Source organism: Pectinophora gossypiella, chromosome 17, assembly GCF_024362695.1.
Source record: "Pectinophora gossypiella chromosome 17, ilPecGoss1.1, whole genome shotgun sequence".
NCBI lineage: Eukaryota > Metazoa > Arthropoda > Insecta > Lepidoptera > Gelechiidae > Pectinophora > Pectinophora gossypiella.
In genome coordinates this window covers 14,203,249-14,223,051 of record NC_065420.1, presented here as the reverse complement: position 1 = coordinate 14,223,051, position 19,803 = coordinate 14,203,249, and the positions used below count along the sequence as shown (strand labels likewise).

General features: G+C 40.6%; 3 protein-coding genes across 3 annotated transcripts in view; 2 read left to right on the top strand and 1 right to left on the bottom strand.

The window, feature by feature from the left end:
- Positions 1–14,804, top strand: part of LOC126374719 (CCR4-NOT transcription complex subunit 11) — a 60,056-nt gene extending 45,252 nt beyond the window's left edge. The window contains exon 11 of the transcript XR_007567479.1: positions 14,761–14,804. The gene's annotated coding sequence lies outside the window, so the exon portion shown is untranslated. The remainder of the gene's footprint in view (positions 1–14,760) is intronic.
- Positions 33–1,270, bottom strand: LOC126374742 (probable protein BRICK1-B). The gene is made up of 3 exons (XM_050021484.1): positions 1,071–1,270; positions 605–687; positions 33–273 (listed from the first exon to the last, which is right to left on the bottom strand). Exons 1-3 carry the CDS (start codon positions 1,189–1,191, stop codon positions 247–249), a joined length of 231 nt encoding a protein of 76 aa, XP_049877441.1. The 5' UTR covers positions 1,192–1,270; the 3' UTR covers positions 33–246.
- LOC126374699 (focadhesin) lies at positions 1,871–18,116 on the top strand. The gene is made up of 19 exons (XM_050021413.1): positions 1,871–2,219; positions 2,572–2,775; positions 2,850–3,006; positions 3,670–3,812; positions 4,616–4,764; positions 5,375–5,940; positions 6,417–6,521; positions 6,775–6,896; positions 7,212–7,415; positions 8,419–8,611; positions 9,274–9,367; positions 10,078–10,283; positions 11,138–11,377; positions 11,915–12,214; positions 13,121–13,320; positions 13,761–13,880; positions 14,583–14,760; positions 16,520–16,647; positions 17,861–18,116. The coding sequence occupies exons 1-19, from the start codon at positions 1,939–1,941 to the stop codon at positions 17,901–17,903; spliced, it is 3,633 nt and encodes a 1,210-aa protein (XP_049877370.1). The 5' UTR covers positions 1,871–1,938; the 3' UTR covers positions 17,904–18,116.
- The last annotated feature ends 1,687 nt before the right edge of the window (positions 18,117–19,803 follow it).

The following is a 19,803-nucleotide window of genomic DNA, read 5'->3' as shown; positions in this document are numbered from 1 at the left end:
GTAACATCTCATATTCAAAATAAAAGAATGTCTGAGTATTAATATTATAATATTGTTACATAAAGCTAACTTTACAATGTAAAATGCATTTCTTTTATAATAAATTATGTAATTGTTTTTGTAAGAAATGTAACTTGTATTGTTTAAATAAACCTTAATCTAGATGATACTTTAATGTAAATAAAGTAAAAATGCTTATAATTTGAGACTTAACATTATTTGTATGGATCTTCATAATTTCATCTACTATGTCAGTGTTTCCCCTTTTGTTACCTGTAAAACAGATGACTATTTTACTATTTTTAAAATGATAAAATCATCTTCTCATAGCTAGCTGGTTTTGTCACATTTAAAAAAAATACTAAAAGCCAAACACCTTTCATTGCGCTTAAAACTGAAAAGGCCAAGATTAAAAATAAATCAATAATTTCCTATCATAATGAAAATTATGCAATCTCTATTCTAATTTCCGAACCTTTATGTGCCAATAGCAGTCTGAAAAGCAAAAAAGTAAATAGATTTATTTGTTTTTTTTTACTGCTTAATGGTTTCTTTAACATTTTAATACAATTTTATATTTTTTTTATAAAAAATATGCACTTACACATGCTTCCAAGTAATCAATCTTCCGTTCTAATGATGTGAGCTTTTCATTCAAGGTGGCCAGTCGTGATCTACATGACATATCTGAAATAAAAGTAAACATAGCATGTTGTATATAATTTTTAATATGTCTTCAATTTGATCGTAACTCATGACTCATGACCAATATAATCGAATTTGAAGATTTTTTTTGGTTGAATTGTACAGAAACAAAGATTTCAAGGTAAAGATCCTTGCTTGAATGCTCAGTTTCAAAGTTAAAAAGACAACAAAGAAGTATACTCATGAACTTTGTCTACTCTAGTCCTTTCTAGCAGAAAATATCCCATTGTCCGTCCATGTCCATTGCACAAATGTCCCCTAACAAACGTAATGCCACAGTTTTTCCATTTAGATGCTAATGAAAACACATAGAAACTTATAGAAAACCGTATTGTTTTTACTATTTTTATAATACTTTCACTTACCGAAGGAATTGAGGAAATCTGTGATTTTCTTTATACTGCCAGTAATCACTTCTATGTATTCCCTGTTAGCCCAGTCCTGCTGGATTTGCTTCTGGATAGTTTCACGCGGCGGATTCGACATTTTCACTAGGTTTTACTGTCAATAATCTAATAATTTTGAGATAAAATACGATGAAATAATTCACGAGTTCACGACACAAGATTGATTTGATCGACAGTTTGTTTTTTTTTTGTCGGAAACCATTCATTCAATTTCTTATCATGAACGCATCCACAGTCGTTTTTTTTTTTGTTTTGGTTTTCCCCGAAGGGTAAGGCAAAGGGAACTATGCCCATACAGCCATGTCTGACGTATTTTTTTTCTTGATGATTAATGAAATGATGAAAGGTGATGATGATGAAACCTAAGCCCCCACCCTCAGAGTAGACTCCTACTCCGAACCCCAAACGAATTAACTCAAAAGTCCGCATAAACTTTTGAGTTATGAAGCGGCTTCCCAGCACGAAGCGAAAATAGGCAGATACACTTTGTTTATTGAATACTCCAATATAATAACACTCGCGAATGTCTTCCGACTAACTTAATGCGATCATTAACCACAAAACACCACTTCGTATTAATTATTTAGATTACTCAATGAAGAAAGCAACTGTCCCGTTCCCGTTTCCCGCCGAAAAGCCGCATCCACAGTCGAATCGAATCTATGCCTGTACCATAGACAAGGGATATATTTTCCTTTATTATTAGCATTAGAATCCTAGCTTTTTAGCCAGTTTGACAGCAAGCTGTCATTATCAGCTGTGTCCATGAGTTGCTTAGCCGGCGATTTTATTTAATTTCACGAAATTCTACGAATAAATCAGCAAAATGGATGAAATAGAATATAAATTGAACACGAACAATAGTGTTTTAGTAGTGAACGCATTCGATAAGTTAATATCCACTATAAAATCGAAGTTTAAACTCGCGGAGAGACAGAAGTTTGTGGTAGAAAATGAAGAGTTGAGGTTTTTGAGAGAGAAATGCGCGGCTAAGGACAGTTTGGTGAGTCTGACGGCGTGTCAGGGTCTGCTTGCGTTAGTGCAGCTGGGAGTGCTGGAAATAGGACACACCATGTCCACTGTGGTAACCTTACTTCCCACGGCACAGTGAGTATGAAACAGCTGTTTACTGTTTGGGAATATTTTATTAGTTCGTAAAATCTTCTGTGATGAAAAAATATAAAAATGTTAACAATTTTATTATTAATAATTTTACAGATTCTTTATTGCAATAAAAGTTTTATTAATAAATAAAATATAATAATGAGATGGCATCCTTTTTGCTGTTTTGTGCTTATTTTGTTTGTATAACTACATCATGTCTATATGATGTAGTACTTAATAAATAAATGAATAAATGTCTTTGTGCAATAAAAAAATATTGATTGATATTGAAATACATATTTGATACACATCATTAACAAATTAAATTAATAATTTTCAATTATTTTTTTTCCAGCAACTATTCAGCAATCATCTCTACAATGGCAGGTCTTCTCATCCTAGACTTGAAATCCCGCCTGGTGCCGGGGCAGCCGTACACCTGCCAGTTCTCTCTGCGGTCTCCACTGCATCCATTCATACCGGTGCTCGAGAAGAACAAGGATGCGGAGGATGATGTCATTGCTCAGATGCATGCTTTGTGTACTCATCCTGATTATACGTAAGTTGAGCTGTTCAAAACAAGGTAGTGGTATAAAATGTTAAATAAACTTTCAACATACTTCTGCCTTGCAGTGTTTCATCAAACAGCCTGGAACTCCTGCGTCCAGTGTTCCTATGGCTGACATGTTCTGGCTGCATGTCTGGGTTGCGTCCCTGGCAGCTGCTGCTTAGCCTGCCACCCAGCCAGCCGCAGTGCGACCTGTTGCTCGCTTGTATTAGTTGTCAACAGGTACTGGACTCTTTAAACGTAAGGCAATCACTGCTGGGTCAAAGTACATGATTGTCGATGGTGTTGAAATATAATTAGGGGGTGTCTGATGGAATCAGCAACAAAATCAATATAATGCTGTCACAGTCAAGCGCCATCTAGCGCATATTTTATGAACCAATTAGTTAAAGATATTTGTAACAGAGTAACCAAAAAATCTAACAGATGTCACTATTAACCAAGATGGAGGAAACACGGCCTTTTATTTTCCGCTCCCGGAAATCTAAAAATAAACCTAAAATATTCTAATAACATAAGTTCACGATTATATCCCAATTGGGGTAGTCAGAGGTACATCTATCGCAAGATACCGAGCTCTCTGTTGGACCAACGTAATAGGTGATAAGCAGTATCGCCGTCTATATTTAATTCAGATATTTAAATTACAGAAAATTAATTAACTTAAAATCAGGAGTTGATTGAGAGTTGATCGGTATCAGTCTGTGATTGGTGGATAGCGTTGATGTCACGATGCATGTGGTTTCTTCCGGCGCCAGCATTCATTACTTCAAATGTAGGAATAGGGCCGTGTCTAGAGTTAATATATGGAAGGAGTACTCAGCATATTCCCTTCATTGTAGTGACATAACACACTAAAAATAACATCAATTTTATCTTTTTCAGATTTGCAACCCTAAGCACATAGAGCGCGCATTTGCAGCATACTCTACTGTGATGGACGCAGCAGTGTTCCAACAACACGCGGAGTATGTGGTCGCCCTACTCCCCATGTTAGCCAGGATATCTAACGAGCTCGTTAAGTTCGGGTGAGTTGGTCAATGTACATGGTACAATTAGGTTAGTGTTAGTGCACTAAGTGTACTTAACACTTAGTGTGCACTCAATGCACTATCTTTAGGGCTGTCACACTCTGGACACTCAATACAAAAATGTCATTCTTACCGTGTGCCGCCTTAACGTGTAAGTACGGGCGGCTTACAACCATTTAGACTAAACTAAGACCCAAAGGGGTGAGGGGCGAGGACTTCTTTACACAAATTCTTTATTCTATAGCTTTGAAGGCAATTGGTTCCCATACTACAAGAACAAGACTAAGCTCTAAGAAAAAGTTTCTCATTGACTTTAATTGTTCAGTACCGCCCGTATTATTTGTACATCATATTGAAATGGTCACAGACAGCCCCTCGATGTTTACAACACGCCTGGTTAGGTAAGCAGCTGAATATGTTCCATGATTTTTATTCGCTCCCACTGTAGCATAGAAGCTTACAGGTTTATAACATAACATAAATGGCTTATATACCCATTGCTAGGTACAGATCTCCCATCAGTCAACCGGAGAGTGTTCCAGTACAGTAGAAACAAGGTAGGTACCAACTCGGGGCCAACGGCTTAACCTGCCTTCCAAAGCATGGAATCATCTTACTTTTTTCAGATAATCATGTGATTCAATCCATGTCTTTACCAAAGAAAGGACAGTTCATGAAGTGATTTCAACAATGTCCCCATTGGGAATCGAACCCGGGTCGTAGACCGTGAGCCCAACGCTCTTGCCTCTAGACCATGGAGGCTGTTAATGTACAGGTTTATAGCGTTGCGTTACTCCCAGCCGCGACCCCCGCGCGTGCTACGTGCTACTGGAGCGCGGCACGGCATCCGAGGCGGGGCTCCAACACGCCGCCACGCTGACCCTGGCTATACTGGCTGAGAACTTGGTGCTCACGTCCGCTCTGCATTTACACGAGCTGTTCAACTTAGGTGAGTCGTGTAAGGCTAGTAATAAAAATTCTTTCTTTTTTAAAGAACGTCCAGGTCCCTGTGCCGAACTTTTTCTTGCAGCTTCTTTTCCCGGCTATTCAGGTTGTGAGAATTCAAGTAGTTTTAAGCGGATGACACGATTCAAAGTGTAACTATGTTACCTACTGAATAAAGATATTTTTGATTTTGAATGAACTGCAATACGCCGCTACGAAGAGTTAGTTTGGGGGTCCATATTAATTCATATTGGGGGTATCCATAGTCCAATATCCTGTCATTATCTCGCTAGCGCGTCCGCTTACCTAATCTGAAGATTAGACATGTCAGGTTTCTTACGACTGCTTGTCTGACTTTCTAACCCGCGAAGGGAAAACCAGCCCAATACAGGTTAGGTCACATACTTCCGAAACGCATAATCATTTCTTGAGACTGCGTGCACGTGATAATCATTTGATACATTTGAAAATTATTGATTTAAGCGCGTTCTGGGTATCGAACCTGGACCGTGAGAGTCAAGCGTTCTTCCGTGGCTCTTTGATCTGAAATTATCATGTACCTATTGAAAATAATAGTTTTTTATCAAGGACATAATTTATTATTTCTTCCACAGGTCTAAACATAATAAGCAAGTTCGAGTGCTCTTCGTTATCCCTGAACATCTTCACTGCTCTATCACTACAGTGGCTCCATCTACCGTCCTACCTCACCACCTCTGCCTTGAAAGTCGCTTCGAAAATTCTAGAACTATACCAACAAAGCAACGGCGAAGACTCGAGACTTCACATGCCGAACTTAATAAACAACAAAACCTTCCAAACTTTACTATACACAGATGGCCACTTATCCGTCATGTTCAAAGTCCACGAAATCTGGGAACGATTAAGGGATAACCCGGAAAAATTAAACAGTTGGTTCGATGAGTTGAAAACTATGGATGACTTGGTAAGGTTGAAATTGTTGCCGTTTTTCCTCGGTGTTACCCTGGAAAGACGAAAAGACGCGTGGTTCGAGGGCGTTACAATAAAAGCTGTGGAGATTTTGACTGGGTTGGTTAATGTGAAGAATGAGGTGTCAGTACAAGTTCTGCCGGTGTTGCTGTATAAAATTGCGCACGATCCGTCTCCGAATGTGAAGATGGCTTGCCTTAAAGCGCTGCCCATTATGGCGAAGACTAAGGTATGATTTTATTATTATATAATATTCAAATCCTTAAATCCGTGATAACCCTGTTCGGAAAACGCGTGACGGACTCGCCCATGAAGGGTTCCGTAACAGCAAGTAACTTTCCTATACTTGAGTTGATTGAATGAAAAGTAAATTACGGTTTACGATTTATGATGTATTAAAAAAAACTACTAACTAGATCTGGTTCAAACCAATTTTCGTTGGTAGTTTAACAGCGTAGTGTCATGGGTTTGATCCCGGCTCGGGCCCTAAACCACAGTATTCGCCTTTATGAGTTTGAATTCATGTTTGGATCCTAAATAATTGATATCACATGGTTTCCAGGATTTGGGGCCGGTTGATGGCAATAGGCTCACCCGCTATTATTTGGCACTTAAACATAGCTAGCGAAGAGTGGGTGGATGCTGTGTTATGGAAAATTTGTTGTTTGCCAACCCTATATTGCGTAACACTAATACTATTTGCAGGTGAATGTGCCAACCATAGTAGCTGTACTAAACAAACTGAAGGCCAATAAAGGTGTACCAACATCCTTCTTAATCATGCTGTACGCCAGTTTGGCTGAGACACAGGTAAGACTTTAGCGTTTGAGAACTTACTTACTATTTAATAGGGAATGAAATCCCGACTCGAGATCGCAAGTCGAGATCCCGCGGGATTGGAGATATCAATCCCGCGAGATCCCGAAATTTTCAAAATTTTCCTGTAACGCAGGTATTGGTTTGGTAAATTGATTTCATTGTCCTTCCGGCTTGCGTTTATCTGAGATAAGCACAAAGTAAAATACACCCATGTATACCTATTAACCGTCGCTCTGTATTCCAGGTGAGATGTTTCCCTTACCTGCAAGAGATGTTAGTAGACCCTGGTCCGGGTAGACCGGATGACCTCAAGTGGGAGACAGACATCGCGCGTGCCCTCGCCGTCAGGAGGATCTGTGAGATTAGGTCGGTATACCTCTTGCGAATATATAAGATGCTAATCTAAAATTAGAAGCCAATTTAAGATGTTTAAAAATATCTCTTTTCTTGTTCTTTCTTGTATTTAAATTGTAAACTCTATTTAACCTTTCGAATGCCAGAACGCAGATCTTGACCAAACACAATGTAAAATTTATCGTGTCTGGTATCTCAGCAGACGAGAGGTTAATGGCGCGCTACACTACAGTCATTTATATATAGCCTTTATTGAAGATTATCTAGCCGCCTTTGTAATTCATTCATTCATACCGAGGGTTGATGAGGGAATTATTCTCCCAACAGGGCGTCAACCCACGGCCTGGAGTTGGTCTCCGTGATATCGTCCATCCTGAACAAATGCACGGAGCGTGGCGGCGCGGTGGCCACGTCGTCCGCGCTGGAGGCGCTGGTGTGCATGTGGCGCGGGGCGGCCGTGGCGCCGCCCAGCACGTGGCGAGCGCTCGAGCCCAAGCTGGGGAGGGATACGCGGCCACAGGTGCAGATCAGGTGGGTGAAACCCTAAGAGTCACTTTTGAGCTATTTCCAGTTCTACCTTTTTCATGTCTCTTGGACGACGAGCGGCCACCTGATTGTAACTAGTCACCCCCGCCTATGGACATTTGCAGTAGTCAGGGTATGTGTTGCCGACCCTAATGTGTAAGCCCCAAAATCCATCAAGATCTGCAAATATTCCAATGTTGCCAATGTTTTCCGCAAATAAATGATGATTGATTGATTGATTTAGGTCTTCGGCCTGATCGCCTTTAAAAAGAACATCTGAAAAGTTTGAAGATACATTCCTTTTGGAATAATTCCTTCGAATTCTAAGGCGACTTTTACATTAGGAAAAGCGTGATCATTTTATATCGCATTTTATTTTGTTAACTGAATATCATTTAATTAATAATCGATTTAAACGTATTCGCATGAATGCACAAGCATCCTTATAGTTCACCACCTAAACGTTGTACCGGGTGAGAGCCTTCAGCGCTCCCCATTTGTCCGGCCAAGTAGTTACTGCCGTCTGCGGCAAATATACAATAAGTCACGTCAAAAAAAAGTTCACCACCCTAGGCTACTTCCTTCCTTGACACGGGGCACTATTCACCCTGAATCCACCTACTTCTGAGTATTCACCAAGACCCTATTCCCTTTCACACCTAATTTACTGGCATTGGTATTGGTATTCGCGGGCAGATTTCTGAAACTCGACGTCTGAGCGCCTATTTTGCGTGATACCTGAAACGGCTGGATTACTCCAACCAGCCTAATTCCCCAAGGAAGTCTAACAGTCCTTTGACGTTGCTGACCACCTCGGGGCGGCACCCAGTCAGGCCGAGGTGCCTGGCCCGGTAGTTGGCGACTCCTCCACACTCCAGTAGAACATGCGCCGCTGTCTCCTCCGCCTCCATGCAGGCTCTGCACAGGGGGCTGTCTGTGACACCTAGTGTGAACAGATGTTTGTTGAAGGCAACGTGACCCTTTATTTTTTTTATTTTGTAAATGCCAGCATCTGCAAGCTGCTATCGGAAGTGCCAGGGCTCCGCGTGTCGACCCCGGAGTACGACAAGCTGGTGTCAGACGCGGCGCGGCGCCTGTGGGGCTGGGTGGCCGAGAGCCACCAGCCCGACGTGGCTGAAGCTGCTTGTGATGCCCTGGGCGGGTTCAGGATCGAGGATTACAAGCTCAAGGATATTCCTGAGGTGAGATTATCAGGAAATCTTCTCATTTTGCTGTCCTGTTGTTCACCAGCTGTGGACCACGTTGACTGGTAACCAATCATTGCCTGCAGAAGAAGTCACTGGGGTCCTGTGGTTCATCCGCTTGCTTCTCAAACGGGGAGCACCGATTCGAAACTCGATATCGAACTTGTACCTTGAGTTAATTTATCTTAAGTGCAGTTTTCACTAATACAGTTGGCTTGACCATTATAGACGACGGCTCACCACCTATCACGTTGGTATAACAGAAAGCTACTTGAACTATTTGAGGAGCTCGGTGGCGCAGCGGTAAACGCGCTCGGTCTGCGATTGTTGAAGTTAAGCAACTTTCGCAAAGGCCGACATAGGATGGGTGACCACAAAAAAAAAGTTTTCATCTCGAGCTCCTCCGTGCTTCGGAAGGCACGTTAAGCCGTTGGTCCCGGCTGCATTAGCAGTCGTTAATAACCATCAACCCGCACTGGGCCCGCGTGATGGTTTAAGGCCCAATCTCCCTATCCATGCATAGGGAAGGCCCGTGCCCCAGCAGTGGGGACGTTAATGGGCTGATGATGATGATGAGACTTGAGGTGTGGGTACTTAGTTCATTGGGATACAGCCGTGGTTGTCACTGTATCCTAACTTTGATTCTTCTCTGGTTGCAGATCTACAGACGTACAGTGAAGCTTCCAGCGTCGTACTGCAAGACGCCGGCTGACGCGGCGAGGAAACCCGAAGACGTATTGGATTATATCCCGTGTAAGTGTTGTACACACTATCTTTTTCTATTATTATTAATTAAAAAAAACTTAAATCTAATACAAATTACTGTCCACTAAAATGGAGGGCCATTTGAACGTGGACCAGCCATCATCACTGACGTGACAAACAAAGAAGTATAATTATTAAAAATAAACATTTCTTCTTCTATCGTGTGGGTTTCGAGGTGGATTACCAACCTCATCATCCCTGGTGTCAGAGTTACTATTGAGCCGCCAAAGGCCCCTGTCATGACTCATGTAACGACTACGACATACATTAGTAAGTAGTAACCGGGACCAACGGCTTAACGTGCCTTCCGAAACTCGGATCGTCTTACTTTCGGACAATCAGGTGATCAGCCTGTAATGTCCTAACCAAACTAGGGATCACAAAGTGATTTTTGTGATATGTCCCCACCGGGATTCGAACCCAGGACCTCCGGATCGTGAGCCCAACGCTCAACCACTGGACCACAGAGGCCGTTAAACAATTAGTGGAGTGTAGTTACTCAATGTATCTCAATGTATCTGTGTCGTCTTAAACGTTGTACCGGGTGAGAGCCTTCAGCGCTCCCCATTAGTCCGGCCAAGTAGTTAATGCCATCTGCGGCAAATCTACAATAAATCCCGCCAAAAAAAATAGTATCTATTATACCCAACACTGGTTAGTGGTAATGATACATATATTCTACATATTTTTGTCTGTAGGTGAGATCTGGCCAGAGGTCTTCAAGTACACGAACCAAGCGGCGTTGGGAGGTGTACAGCGCTTCGTGACGCGCCTCATAGAGCGCGAGATACGCGGTTACCGCAGCGGGGTGTACCAGCCTGATGCCAGGGCTGAGCCCGCGGATATGAGCTACCTGCCTGCCACCAGCGTCGTCAGGGGGCTTATGCATTGTTTCAAGAAACAAGTGAATATTTATTTCTAACTTAAAATTGTAAAATAAGCAGGACTTGAAAAGAACAAGATGTACAAGCGGTCAAGGTTACGCTACCGTTGACATATCTACTAAACGTTGTACCGGGTGAGAGCCTTCAGCGCTCCCTATTTGTCCGGCCAAGTAGTTAATGCCGTCTGCGGCAAATCTACAATAAGTCTCGTCAAAAAAAAATTCACCATCCTAGGCTACTTCCTTCCGTGTCAAGACACGGGGCACCTTCAATATCTATCCTATCTATTCACCCTGAATCCACCTACTTCTGACTATTCACCAAGACCCTATTCCCTTTCACACCTAATTTATTAGCCTATTAGTATTGGTATTCGCGGGCCGAAGAAGATATACAAGCGGTCGAGGTTACGCTACCGTTAACATATCGGTATGAAATTAAATACGTACCGATTTGTTATTGGGAGAATTATTACCGTAATTTCAAAGCAGGGCTTGAAAAGAACAAGGTACATAAGCAGCCTATATACGTCCCACTGCTGGGCACAGGCCTCCCCTCAATCAACCGGAGGGGGTATGGAGCATACTGCACCACGCTGCTCCACTGCGGGTTGGTGGAGGTGTTTTTACGGCTTAACGTGCCCTCCGAAGCACGGAATCATCTTACTTTTTCAGACAATCGGGTGATTCAAGCCTGAAAAGTCCTTACCAAACAAGGGACAGTCTCACAAAGTGATTTCGACAATGCCTAACGCTATAACCAATAGACCACAGAGGCTGTTAATAATAAATATATTTTATTCAGACGACGCCCTGAGCCGAGGTTCGCGCCCTACTGAGCACCCTCAAAAATCTAATCTATTTTCCTCCAACAGGCAACGAATCCTTCCTACGAGTTTACAGACGCGGTTCTCCTCTCGATCCTCAATACCCTCACTGAGGAGTATCCTAAACCTCTACCTCCCATAGACCTGTGTTTCGTACATGAAGTGTACCACCGAGGTGCGCTATGGCGCGGCGGCTGCGTGAAGTTAGCTGCGAGACAGGCGCACACGTCAGGGTCCGCTAGACGGTTCGTTGACAACTATCTTCAGGGCATTACTGAGGAGTCTGAGGTAAGAAGGGTTTGAATTTTTGAATTTGGAATGAATTGTCAAAATAAGGGGGTTAGAATATATTTTACATTACATTTAGACGTCTTTTGTTTTAATTCGCAATCGGGTAGTTTCCTAGGTCAAAGATAAATTATGAAATTCGGATTACTAAATAAAGACAAATCTAAAGGTGAAAAGAAATGCCTTTTATAGTAAAGAAAAATGTAATAATAAGTGCGACATTTTATCAGAAAGAAAGAATAAAGAAAGAAAAAATATTCGTTTATATCACATTTTTCTATGACGTCATAGGTTGCTTTATTAAACAAATTCCATAGTAATTTCTTGTTTTTATGTTTAGTAAAAAGTAACTCATTTGACTAGTTAGAAACTACGGTTTTGGATTGAATTTGTTGTGACAATATAAATGTAGAGCGTTTCATTTTCGGAATAACAGTTGGAAGTGTTAATCAAAAAGCCATCATTCCTGTATTCCCGAAGGGGTAGGCAGTATATACACCATTATAAACCTACTCGTAAAAAAAACTTTTATTTCAGAAATCCGACATCCTTCTAGTCTTCGAACTTCTACCGATTCTCTGTCGAAGTATGCCACCGAACTCTCTCAGAACACCAATAGAAAGATGCTTGGCAGAATCTTATAGAGAAATAGAAAATATAAAGATAAAAGAAAGTAAGAAAGTAGATGTTTTAGAGGAGAAAGAAGAGTATCTGTTTATAAAGCAGTTGGAGATGATAAGAGAATGCCTGGAGAGTGAGAAGATTCATGACGCCAATAGGACTCTTCTGTCGCAGATCGTCGAGACTTACTTCTCTCTTATTGATGATGACAATGTGGTGAGAGATAGTAATTTAATTAATAACAAATTTAATTTAACATAAAATAAACAGCCTAAATACGTCGCACTGCTGGGCACAGGCCTCCCTTCAATCAATCGGAGGGGGTATGGAGCATACTCCACCACGCTGCTCTACTGTGGACACGTTTTTACGGCTAATAGCCGAGACCAATGGCTTAACGTGCCCTCCGAAGCACGCAATCATCTTACTTAGGTGATTGAAGCCAGTAACATCCTTGCCAAACAAAGGACAAAATTTAATTTGTTAACTAATAATTAATTTAATTAAAAAAAGAAATCTATGGTGTGGGTTGTGAGGTGGATTACCAACCTCAACATTGGAGTCAGGGTTATTATTGAGCCGCTAACGGCCCCAGACGTGGCTAATTTAACGCCTACTTATTTACATTAGTAAGTAGCAACCGGGACCAACGGCTTAACGTACCTTCAGAACCACGGATCATCTTACTTTCAGACTATCAGGTGATCAGCCTATGACATCCTAACTAAACTAGGGATTTTTGTGATATGTCCCCACCGGAATTCGAACTAAGGACCTCCGTATCGTGAGCTCAACGGTCAACCACTGGACCATAGAGTAAAGTAAGAAGTGATTGGTTAATCTTGGTGGCGCCACCGCGGCCTGGTGAGAAGCTGCAGTAGTTTTAGGCGGATGAGACGTTCGTTATGTAAAAATTGACGATTCAAAGTGTAACTATGTTACCTAACCTGGGGTCCTTTAAATCACGGGTGAATAGGCATTTTCTGGGTAAGCTCGTTCCAACGTCGATCTATTCTTCTCCTTGTGGAAGAACGAAGTCAAGAGCAAAATCTACTGAATAGAGATATTTTTGACTTTGAATTTGATAGGACGCTGAGGGATACATATCTCTTCCTCTTCCAGTCGTGGCCCACGTACGTGTCAGTGTGCAGGGCACTACCGTCGCTGCCCGTGGAGCGCATGTCGTCCCCCAGCAGCTGGTGGGAGGTGACGTCACAGGCGCTGCGCCGCGCGTGCGCCGTGCGCTGCGCCTTCGCCGTGACGTCACCGGCGCCCCTCGTGTGGCTCAACGAGCTCATTGACGCGCAGGCGCAGCATTACACGTGAGTGGTTTAATTAATACCACACCTCGGACACTTCATATAAACAACCTCATTTTACACACACACTACACATTGACGTTATCGTACACGCGCATCTGTGTGTGTGACGTCTGTCGATTAAACACTAAAGTGAGACCGAGTGAGGTAAACTTAGCGCAGCCGCTGGTGGGGAGCGGAGAGTTACCGTTCAATAAGCGGTGAAAGAAAACATCGTGAGGAAACCCACATTCCCGAGAAATGCGTTTTCGGAGGTGTGTGACCTAACCTGTATTGGGCTGGTTTTCCCATCGCGGCTTAGAAGGTCAGACAGGCAGTCGCTTCTGTAAAAAACCGGTCCTGTCAAATCTTCAGGTTAGGTAAACGGACCCTGTGAAAAACGGGATAATGCTAGGGGGATCAATAACACTTTTAAGATCCAAACGTTCTGTTTCTGATTCCAGGGATCAAGAGTATTCCCTCCAATGCATGGTGCCAGTTCTAAAGAGTGCAGACGTGGATGCGGAGTCCACAAGGGAGTGGTTCCTGCAATTACTGGCGCGGACGCAGGTCGCTTTCAATGAGTAAGTAATTTGAAGCACAGCTAAGACGCGTTTAGGATGCTGTTGAAGCTGCCGAGATATTGCAGTGCGTCCGGCATGTTTGCGCAGGCCAGTACAGATGGCTTTCATGCCATCATTAGAAAAAAAACTGCCTCTTTACTGCATCGGGTCCGGACCAGCTCCAACAGTCTCTTAAACGTGGTCACGGACAGAATTGACTGTCCCATTGTGAGGCATTGGATTGACATCCATGTCTCACACTAGGTTTGTATCGAGTTAATTTAATTTAATATGTGCTTACTAACATAGTATATAACCATTATGGATGTACAAATGTCCGAAATAAAGTTTTTATTATTATTATTATTATTAAGACATTCCATACAAAAATCTCATTCTTACCGTGTGTAAAAACGGCCTCCATAGTCCGGTTAGTATCCAATTAGTATTAATAGGGAATTTGATTGGGTCAAAGGTAAATTATAAATACTCATCTTGAAATAGAAGCCAGTCTCAGATCAAAAATCAATCCTATTTTACTTTTCGACTTTTTACGAATTCTATTTATGAATTCAGTAACAATGAATACGACGTTTGACCGCTTTTATAAATGTCGTCAAAGGACAGTATTTTCATACAAACTTTAAAGAAAACTTTCGTTTTGACGTTTCGTAAAAGTCAATCTCATTTGACTATGTTGTCAAGTAGCCTATTGCCTTCCAGAACTGAAGATTTATCATCGAAGCTGTACTTATGCGATGTGTTCATGCTGACCGTGATAGTCCTGAGTGGGCACAGCAGCTTACAAGGAGGTGCCACGAGGCAGGCGCGGCTCGCTGCCCTGCCTGCTGCGGCCGCGGCGCTCGCAGGCCGGCAGCACTGGAAGGGGACCGTCTTACAGGTACGGTCACGAGCATTAATATGTATACACTTTGGTACCATGTCACATTATTTTTTTTGAGAAATTGAACTGTAAGTCTCACTAAATGGCCCCGATTCCTGCAGACACCTCCTGATTTTACTTTAAGTTATACCTGTAACTTTCTTATCCGCCGAAAAGGAAGGGGACGGTTGATTCACAGCTCTTAATTTTAGGAAGAATGATTAAATGAATGAATAACCCGGGCGAATTAAAAGGTATCTCGCTGTATGCAAACCATTTGACGTGTGCTGTCAACATAATTCTGTCGGGTTATTGGCCAATGCAAAATTTTTAGACGGTTGTTTTAGATTTGTGCTTAAAATTAACGTGTGTTCCATAAATTTTATGCTTGTCGATTACCCGTCCCTTTCCTTTTCGGTGGATAAGAAAATGACAGATATAACTTAGATGGTGTTTACAGGAATTAGCACCAATGTCAAATATGTTAGTGCGACAGAGTCCTAAAGTGGGTACATTATATTGCTCATGACTGTACGTACGTCTTTGACAAACGAATGCTCCACAGCTGGGACACTCTATACAAAAATATAATTGTTACCGTGTTCCTTTTATGCAAATATACGTATAGTATTATATACAGGGTGTTAGCGACACCGTAACGAAAACTTTAAGGGATGATTCAGACAAAGATATCAAGTGGAATTTACCGTGCGCAAAGTTGTGGACCTGAAAATAAGTTCAAAATGTTCTGTCTATTCTGACAAAAAAACAACTTGACATCACAGAATCATGGTCTGAATCATCCCCCAAAGTTTTTGTTACGGAGGAATAAAAATAAACTTGCTTTACAAGTCAGTCGATTACATAAGATTACTAAATCTTTTAAGGGGCAATGTATACGTTTTTACAATAAGATTCCCATTGACATTCAGAATTTGCCTTTCAACTGTTTTAAGACAGTAGTTAAACAAAAACTGTACAAAAAAGGTTATTATAAAGTTAGTGATTATTTAGAAGATATGAATGCATGGGATTAACTGTCTGAGAACTGATATTAGGCAGCTAAATTACTCAATTGTATACCAATATTTTATGTTTATTTTTATTTTTTTAAAGAACGTCTAGGGCCCTGTGCCGAGGTTTTTCTTGCAGCTTCTTTTCCCCGGCTATACAGGTTGTGAGAAGCTGCAGTAGTTTTAGGCGGATAAGACGTTCGTTATGTAAAATGGACGATTCAAAGTGTAACTATGTTACCTACTGAATAAAGATATTTTTGAATTTGAATTTGAACATGTGTCTACACTCAGCGGGATCCCCTGTCTGGGAGACATAAGAGTGATGCAGAGAATTAGATCTGGATTTGTTCTACTGAATTATGCTGAAAACAGAATTTGTTCCGTTAAAAAAACGGAAATACAAAGTTTTCTAACCAACCTCCAGCCAGCGGGATATTTATAAATTGGTATTAACTTTTAGATCTGTATTTATTCTATTCAACTAAACAAAATAAATACTTCTGACATCCTTACTTCAGCTACAATCAAGCTGCAATGAAACCTTTTTCTCTCACAGCTTCAATTTGTACCTGATACATAGTTTTTTTTTTATATTCTACCCACATAATATCTTTCAAATTCTATACTTTTTAATTTAAGCACTAGATGTACGAATAGGTAATTTAAGTGAAATTATAGTCGTAAATAGGTTATTTTTTATTATTTTAGTGTAAAAGTTACAAAAGAATGTCATTGAGAGAAAAAGTTGTATAATTATACAGCTGCTGGAGTGGCTGTGCCACACACGGGGCCGCGTGCCCGAGGCGGGCGTGTGCCGCGCCTGCGAGCGCGCCACGCTGGCGCTGCGGCACGCCGAGCCCTACATGGCGCACGGGCTCTGGAAACGACTGTAAGTACCCGATCATAATTAAAACACATAATAACGGGTTCTTACCGCGTTTAAATGAGGATATGAGACTCCCGATATTTCGACACTGTTGCAAGTGCCATGATCACGGGATGACTGATGAGATTGGAGTGGAGTAGGTAGATCCATAATTTTCTACGGGCAGACATATCTGTCTACCCTCTTTCTTTGCCGCTTGTTTATGTTTTTGATATCGGAATGTTCGGAACCATCTGAACTCGCACCAAACTTCAAATTATCGACCATGTGGAATCCAGTAGTAGGTGTTGTAAAAAGCTTGAAACGGCCTAATGTGGTGAAAAAACGTGAGGACACAGTGAGTGCGGTTTGTCGTAGTGTGTGTTATTATGTGTTTTAATTATGATAATAACCGCGTAAACTTAAAACAAAGTGCCCGATCACCTTTTTCCGAATACAAACGAATGCTAATTCCCTAAAATTGACGTATTAATTTTATGGTTGTGGATTACCCGTCCCTTTCCTTTTCGACGGATAAGAAAATGACAGGTATAAAACGTAAATATAAGTATAAAAATTTGATGGCGTCTATTGGATCAGCATCACTGTCCCACATTCTAGTCCCAGCGACTTTACCGGTGTGCTGACGTTGATAACTGACGTACTGATTTTTTTAGCGAATCCGAATTGCACCTTTTGCAATTGTCAATAAGACACAAATTTTTTAGAACAGTATGCCTTCCTCACTTTAATTTGCATTACAGTTTGAACAAACACACACACAAATTATTTTATCAAAAAATTGCAGACACGTCAGTTTGAAAGTCAGTCACGATATTATGTGATATGTACGGTCACGAGCATTAATATGTATACACTTTGGTACCATGTCACATTAACTTTTTTGACAATTGAGTCTCACTAAATGTCAAATATGTTAGTGCGACAGAGTCCTAAAGTGGGTACATCATATTGCTCATGACTGTGTGTCCTTTCATGTAAAAAAGACTAGATAATGCGTGGTGCGTTCGATGCTAAAGCAGCTTCGCGTTTTGCGTATGACAGGATTTAGCCGCCATTTTGTGTCAGAACAAATTTTGTACGGCGGCCATCTTGTTTCTGTAACCATTCTGTTTTTTCACCGACCATACAATTCGACCAAGATAATTTTACCATCTACATCACCAGTAAAGCGACACATATATCGAAAAATAACAATGTCTCTTTTTTTCTACAGAGAAAGCCACTTCGGCAAGAATACTACGGATAGTGAAGATTGAAAGAGTGCGGACTCTTTACGGCCGCGGCTGTCCTTTTTCTTTTCTATAGATAAGAAAATGACAGGTGTAATTTAAAATAAAATTAAGTTAGTGTTGGTCATAATCGACATAATTCTATCGTTAAAAAGAACTGACTTATCTATCGTTGTTTACATTAAGTTTTTGTAATTTGTAAATAAAATACTTTATTAGATTACACAAGTTGTTTATTTATTAACGATATTTTATTCTAGAATAAATTAATATCACAATTGTAAATATTTACATAAAATAAATCATAGGACAATAATTAATACAAATATTACTACGCTAATTACAGTTTGATTAAAGTTTTAATATAAACCTACGATACATTCGAATCGAGCTAATGATGAGTGATGGGCGAATATGAGTGATTCACTCGAACGGTATTCGAATTATTCGAATGAAAAATAAACATTCGATTGAATTTGCATCATTTGAATGATTTTTTACGATGTAATTTTTTTTTTTAATTTTAACACATTTAAAAATTAATTAAGTAAGTAATTGTTACCTGTGTTATTTATATCAAAGACCAACAGAGGAATTAGGGTTGAACCACATTTGTCAGCAACTCATCGCAATTTTCTATGCTTTTATCCTCTTCTGTTACTCAGAACCGACATTTGCTAGAGCGAGAGAGAGCGACCGCACGCGGCAGAATCGACGAGGCGATAACGTGCTGCCAGGTGTGGGAACATTAATGTAACCAGCAAAAATGAATAATCAAAAAATATATATACATGGAATTTTCCGTCGCAAAATTCATATTTTTTTTTAGTTTTTTAAATTATTTTCAATTCTATACTTTTGCGACGGAAAGTTGTCCCTCAAAGTTTTCGTTACGATATCACTAACACCCTGTATATATATTTTACCTTTGATAGGTTTGCTCTTGATCCCAGACTTGCCCGAAGGCATTGACGAGGCGTAAGCTGGAGCGAGCTCGCCCAGAAGGTGCCTGTTCACTCTGGCCTTGAAAGCACCCGGGTTAGTATAGAAGAATCATTCGAATAATTCGATTTTTTTTAACAATCGCCCATCACTACTAACGATACTGCTACACTATAACGTTTAATATACACCACCATTATGTCCCAGAGATACAAGTATAAAAGTCCTAGACACTACACACATACATACTCACGCATGGGAAATGTGCGGGGATAGCAGGCTATGGGATTCCATTTGCTTCAATATCTAATTTACAGTTAAAGCAGACAAACTATTGGACTAATGCGTATTTGCCGGATTGATACCGGAAATCCGGTTCAGGTAATCCGGGGGTTACCGAGTAAGGTGAAGACGATTCAAATAGAGTAGTTTCCAACTAGTCAACTCACTTTGACTAAACGTCAAAACACGAAATTACTATGGAATTTGTATGAAAAAACAACCTGTGACGTCATAGGAAAACGTGACAAAATGTCGCATTTTTTAAATTAAAATTCATAATAAGTTAAATAGAAAAATAAAACGTTTTTTGACACATTTAGATCTGTCTTTAGTAATCAGAATCTCATAATTTATCTTTTACCTAGAATACTATTCAATTGGAGCAATCGAACATCAATTTGATTCTGTCGTACCGTCACATGAAGTTCGGCAAGCCGATTGAACGAATGATTTCAGTACTTTTGACGTTTATTTGTGTGCGTCAAGCTAGCGGCCTCAAAAAAAAAATGGGCACGAAAAAATAATTTGACCATACCAAAAAATAGTACTCTTATTGAAAAAAATAGTACCTGTTGTAAAAAAATTAGTACCTTCACGGTTCTGGATTTATAGCCATGTTTTATTGCACTTGCTAGCTTGACGGTGAGCGAAATTTGGCGAGAGTTAACGACAAGGTCTTTCGCTTTGATTTAAACGCCAAAAA

Excerpts from the sequence above, each read along its gene's own strand:
- LOC126374699 (XM_050021413.1), top strand. The coding sequence starts at position 1,939 with ATGGATGAAATAGAATATAAATTGAACACGAACAATAGTGTTTTAGTA. Across the intron at positions 7,416-8,418 it reads CGGCCACAGGTGCAGATCAG|CATCTGCAAGCTGCTATCGG; the intron begins GTGGGTGAAACC and ends TGTAAATGCCAG. Across the intron at positions 12,215-13,120 it reads TTATTGATGATGACAATGTG|TCGTGGCCCACGTACGTGTC; the intron begins GTGAGAGATAGT and ends TTCCTCTTCCAG.
- LOC126374742 (XM_050021484.1), bottom strand. The coding sequence starts at position 1,191 with ATGTCGAATCCGCCGCGTGAAACTATCCAGAAGCAAATCCAGCAGGAC. Across the intron at positions 688-1,070 it reads AGATTTCCTCAATTCCTTCG|ATATGTCATGTAGATCACGA; the intron begins GTAAGTGAAAGT and ends CTTTTATTTCAG. Across the intron at positions 274-604 it reads TTGATTACTTGGAAGCATGT|GTAACAAAAGGGGAAACACT; the intron begins GTAAGTGCATAT and ends TCTGTTTTACAG.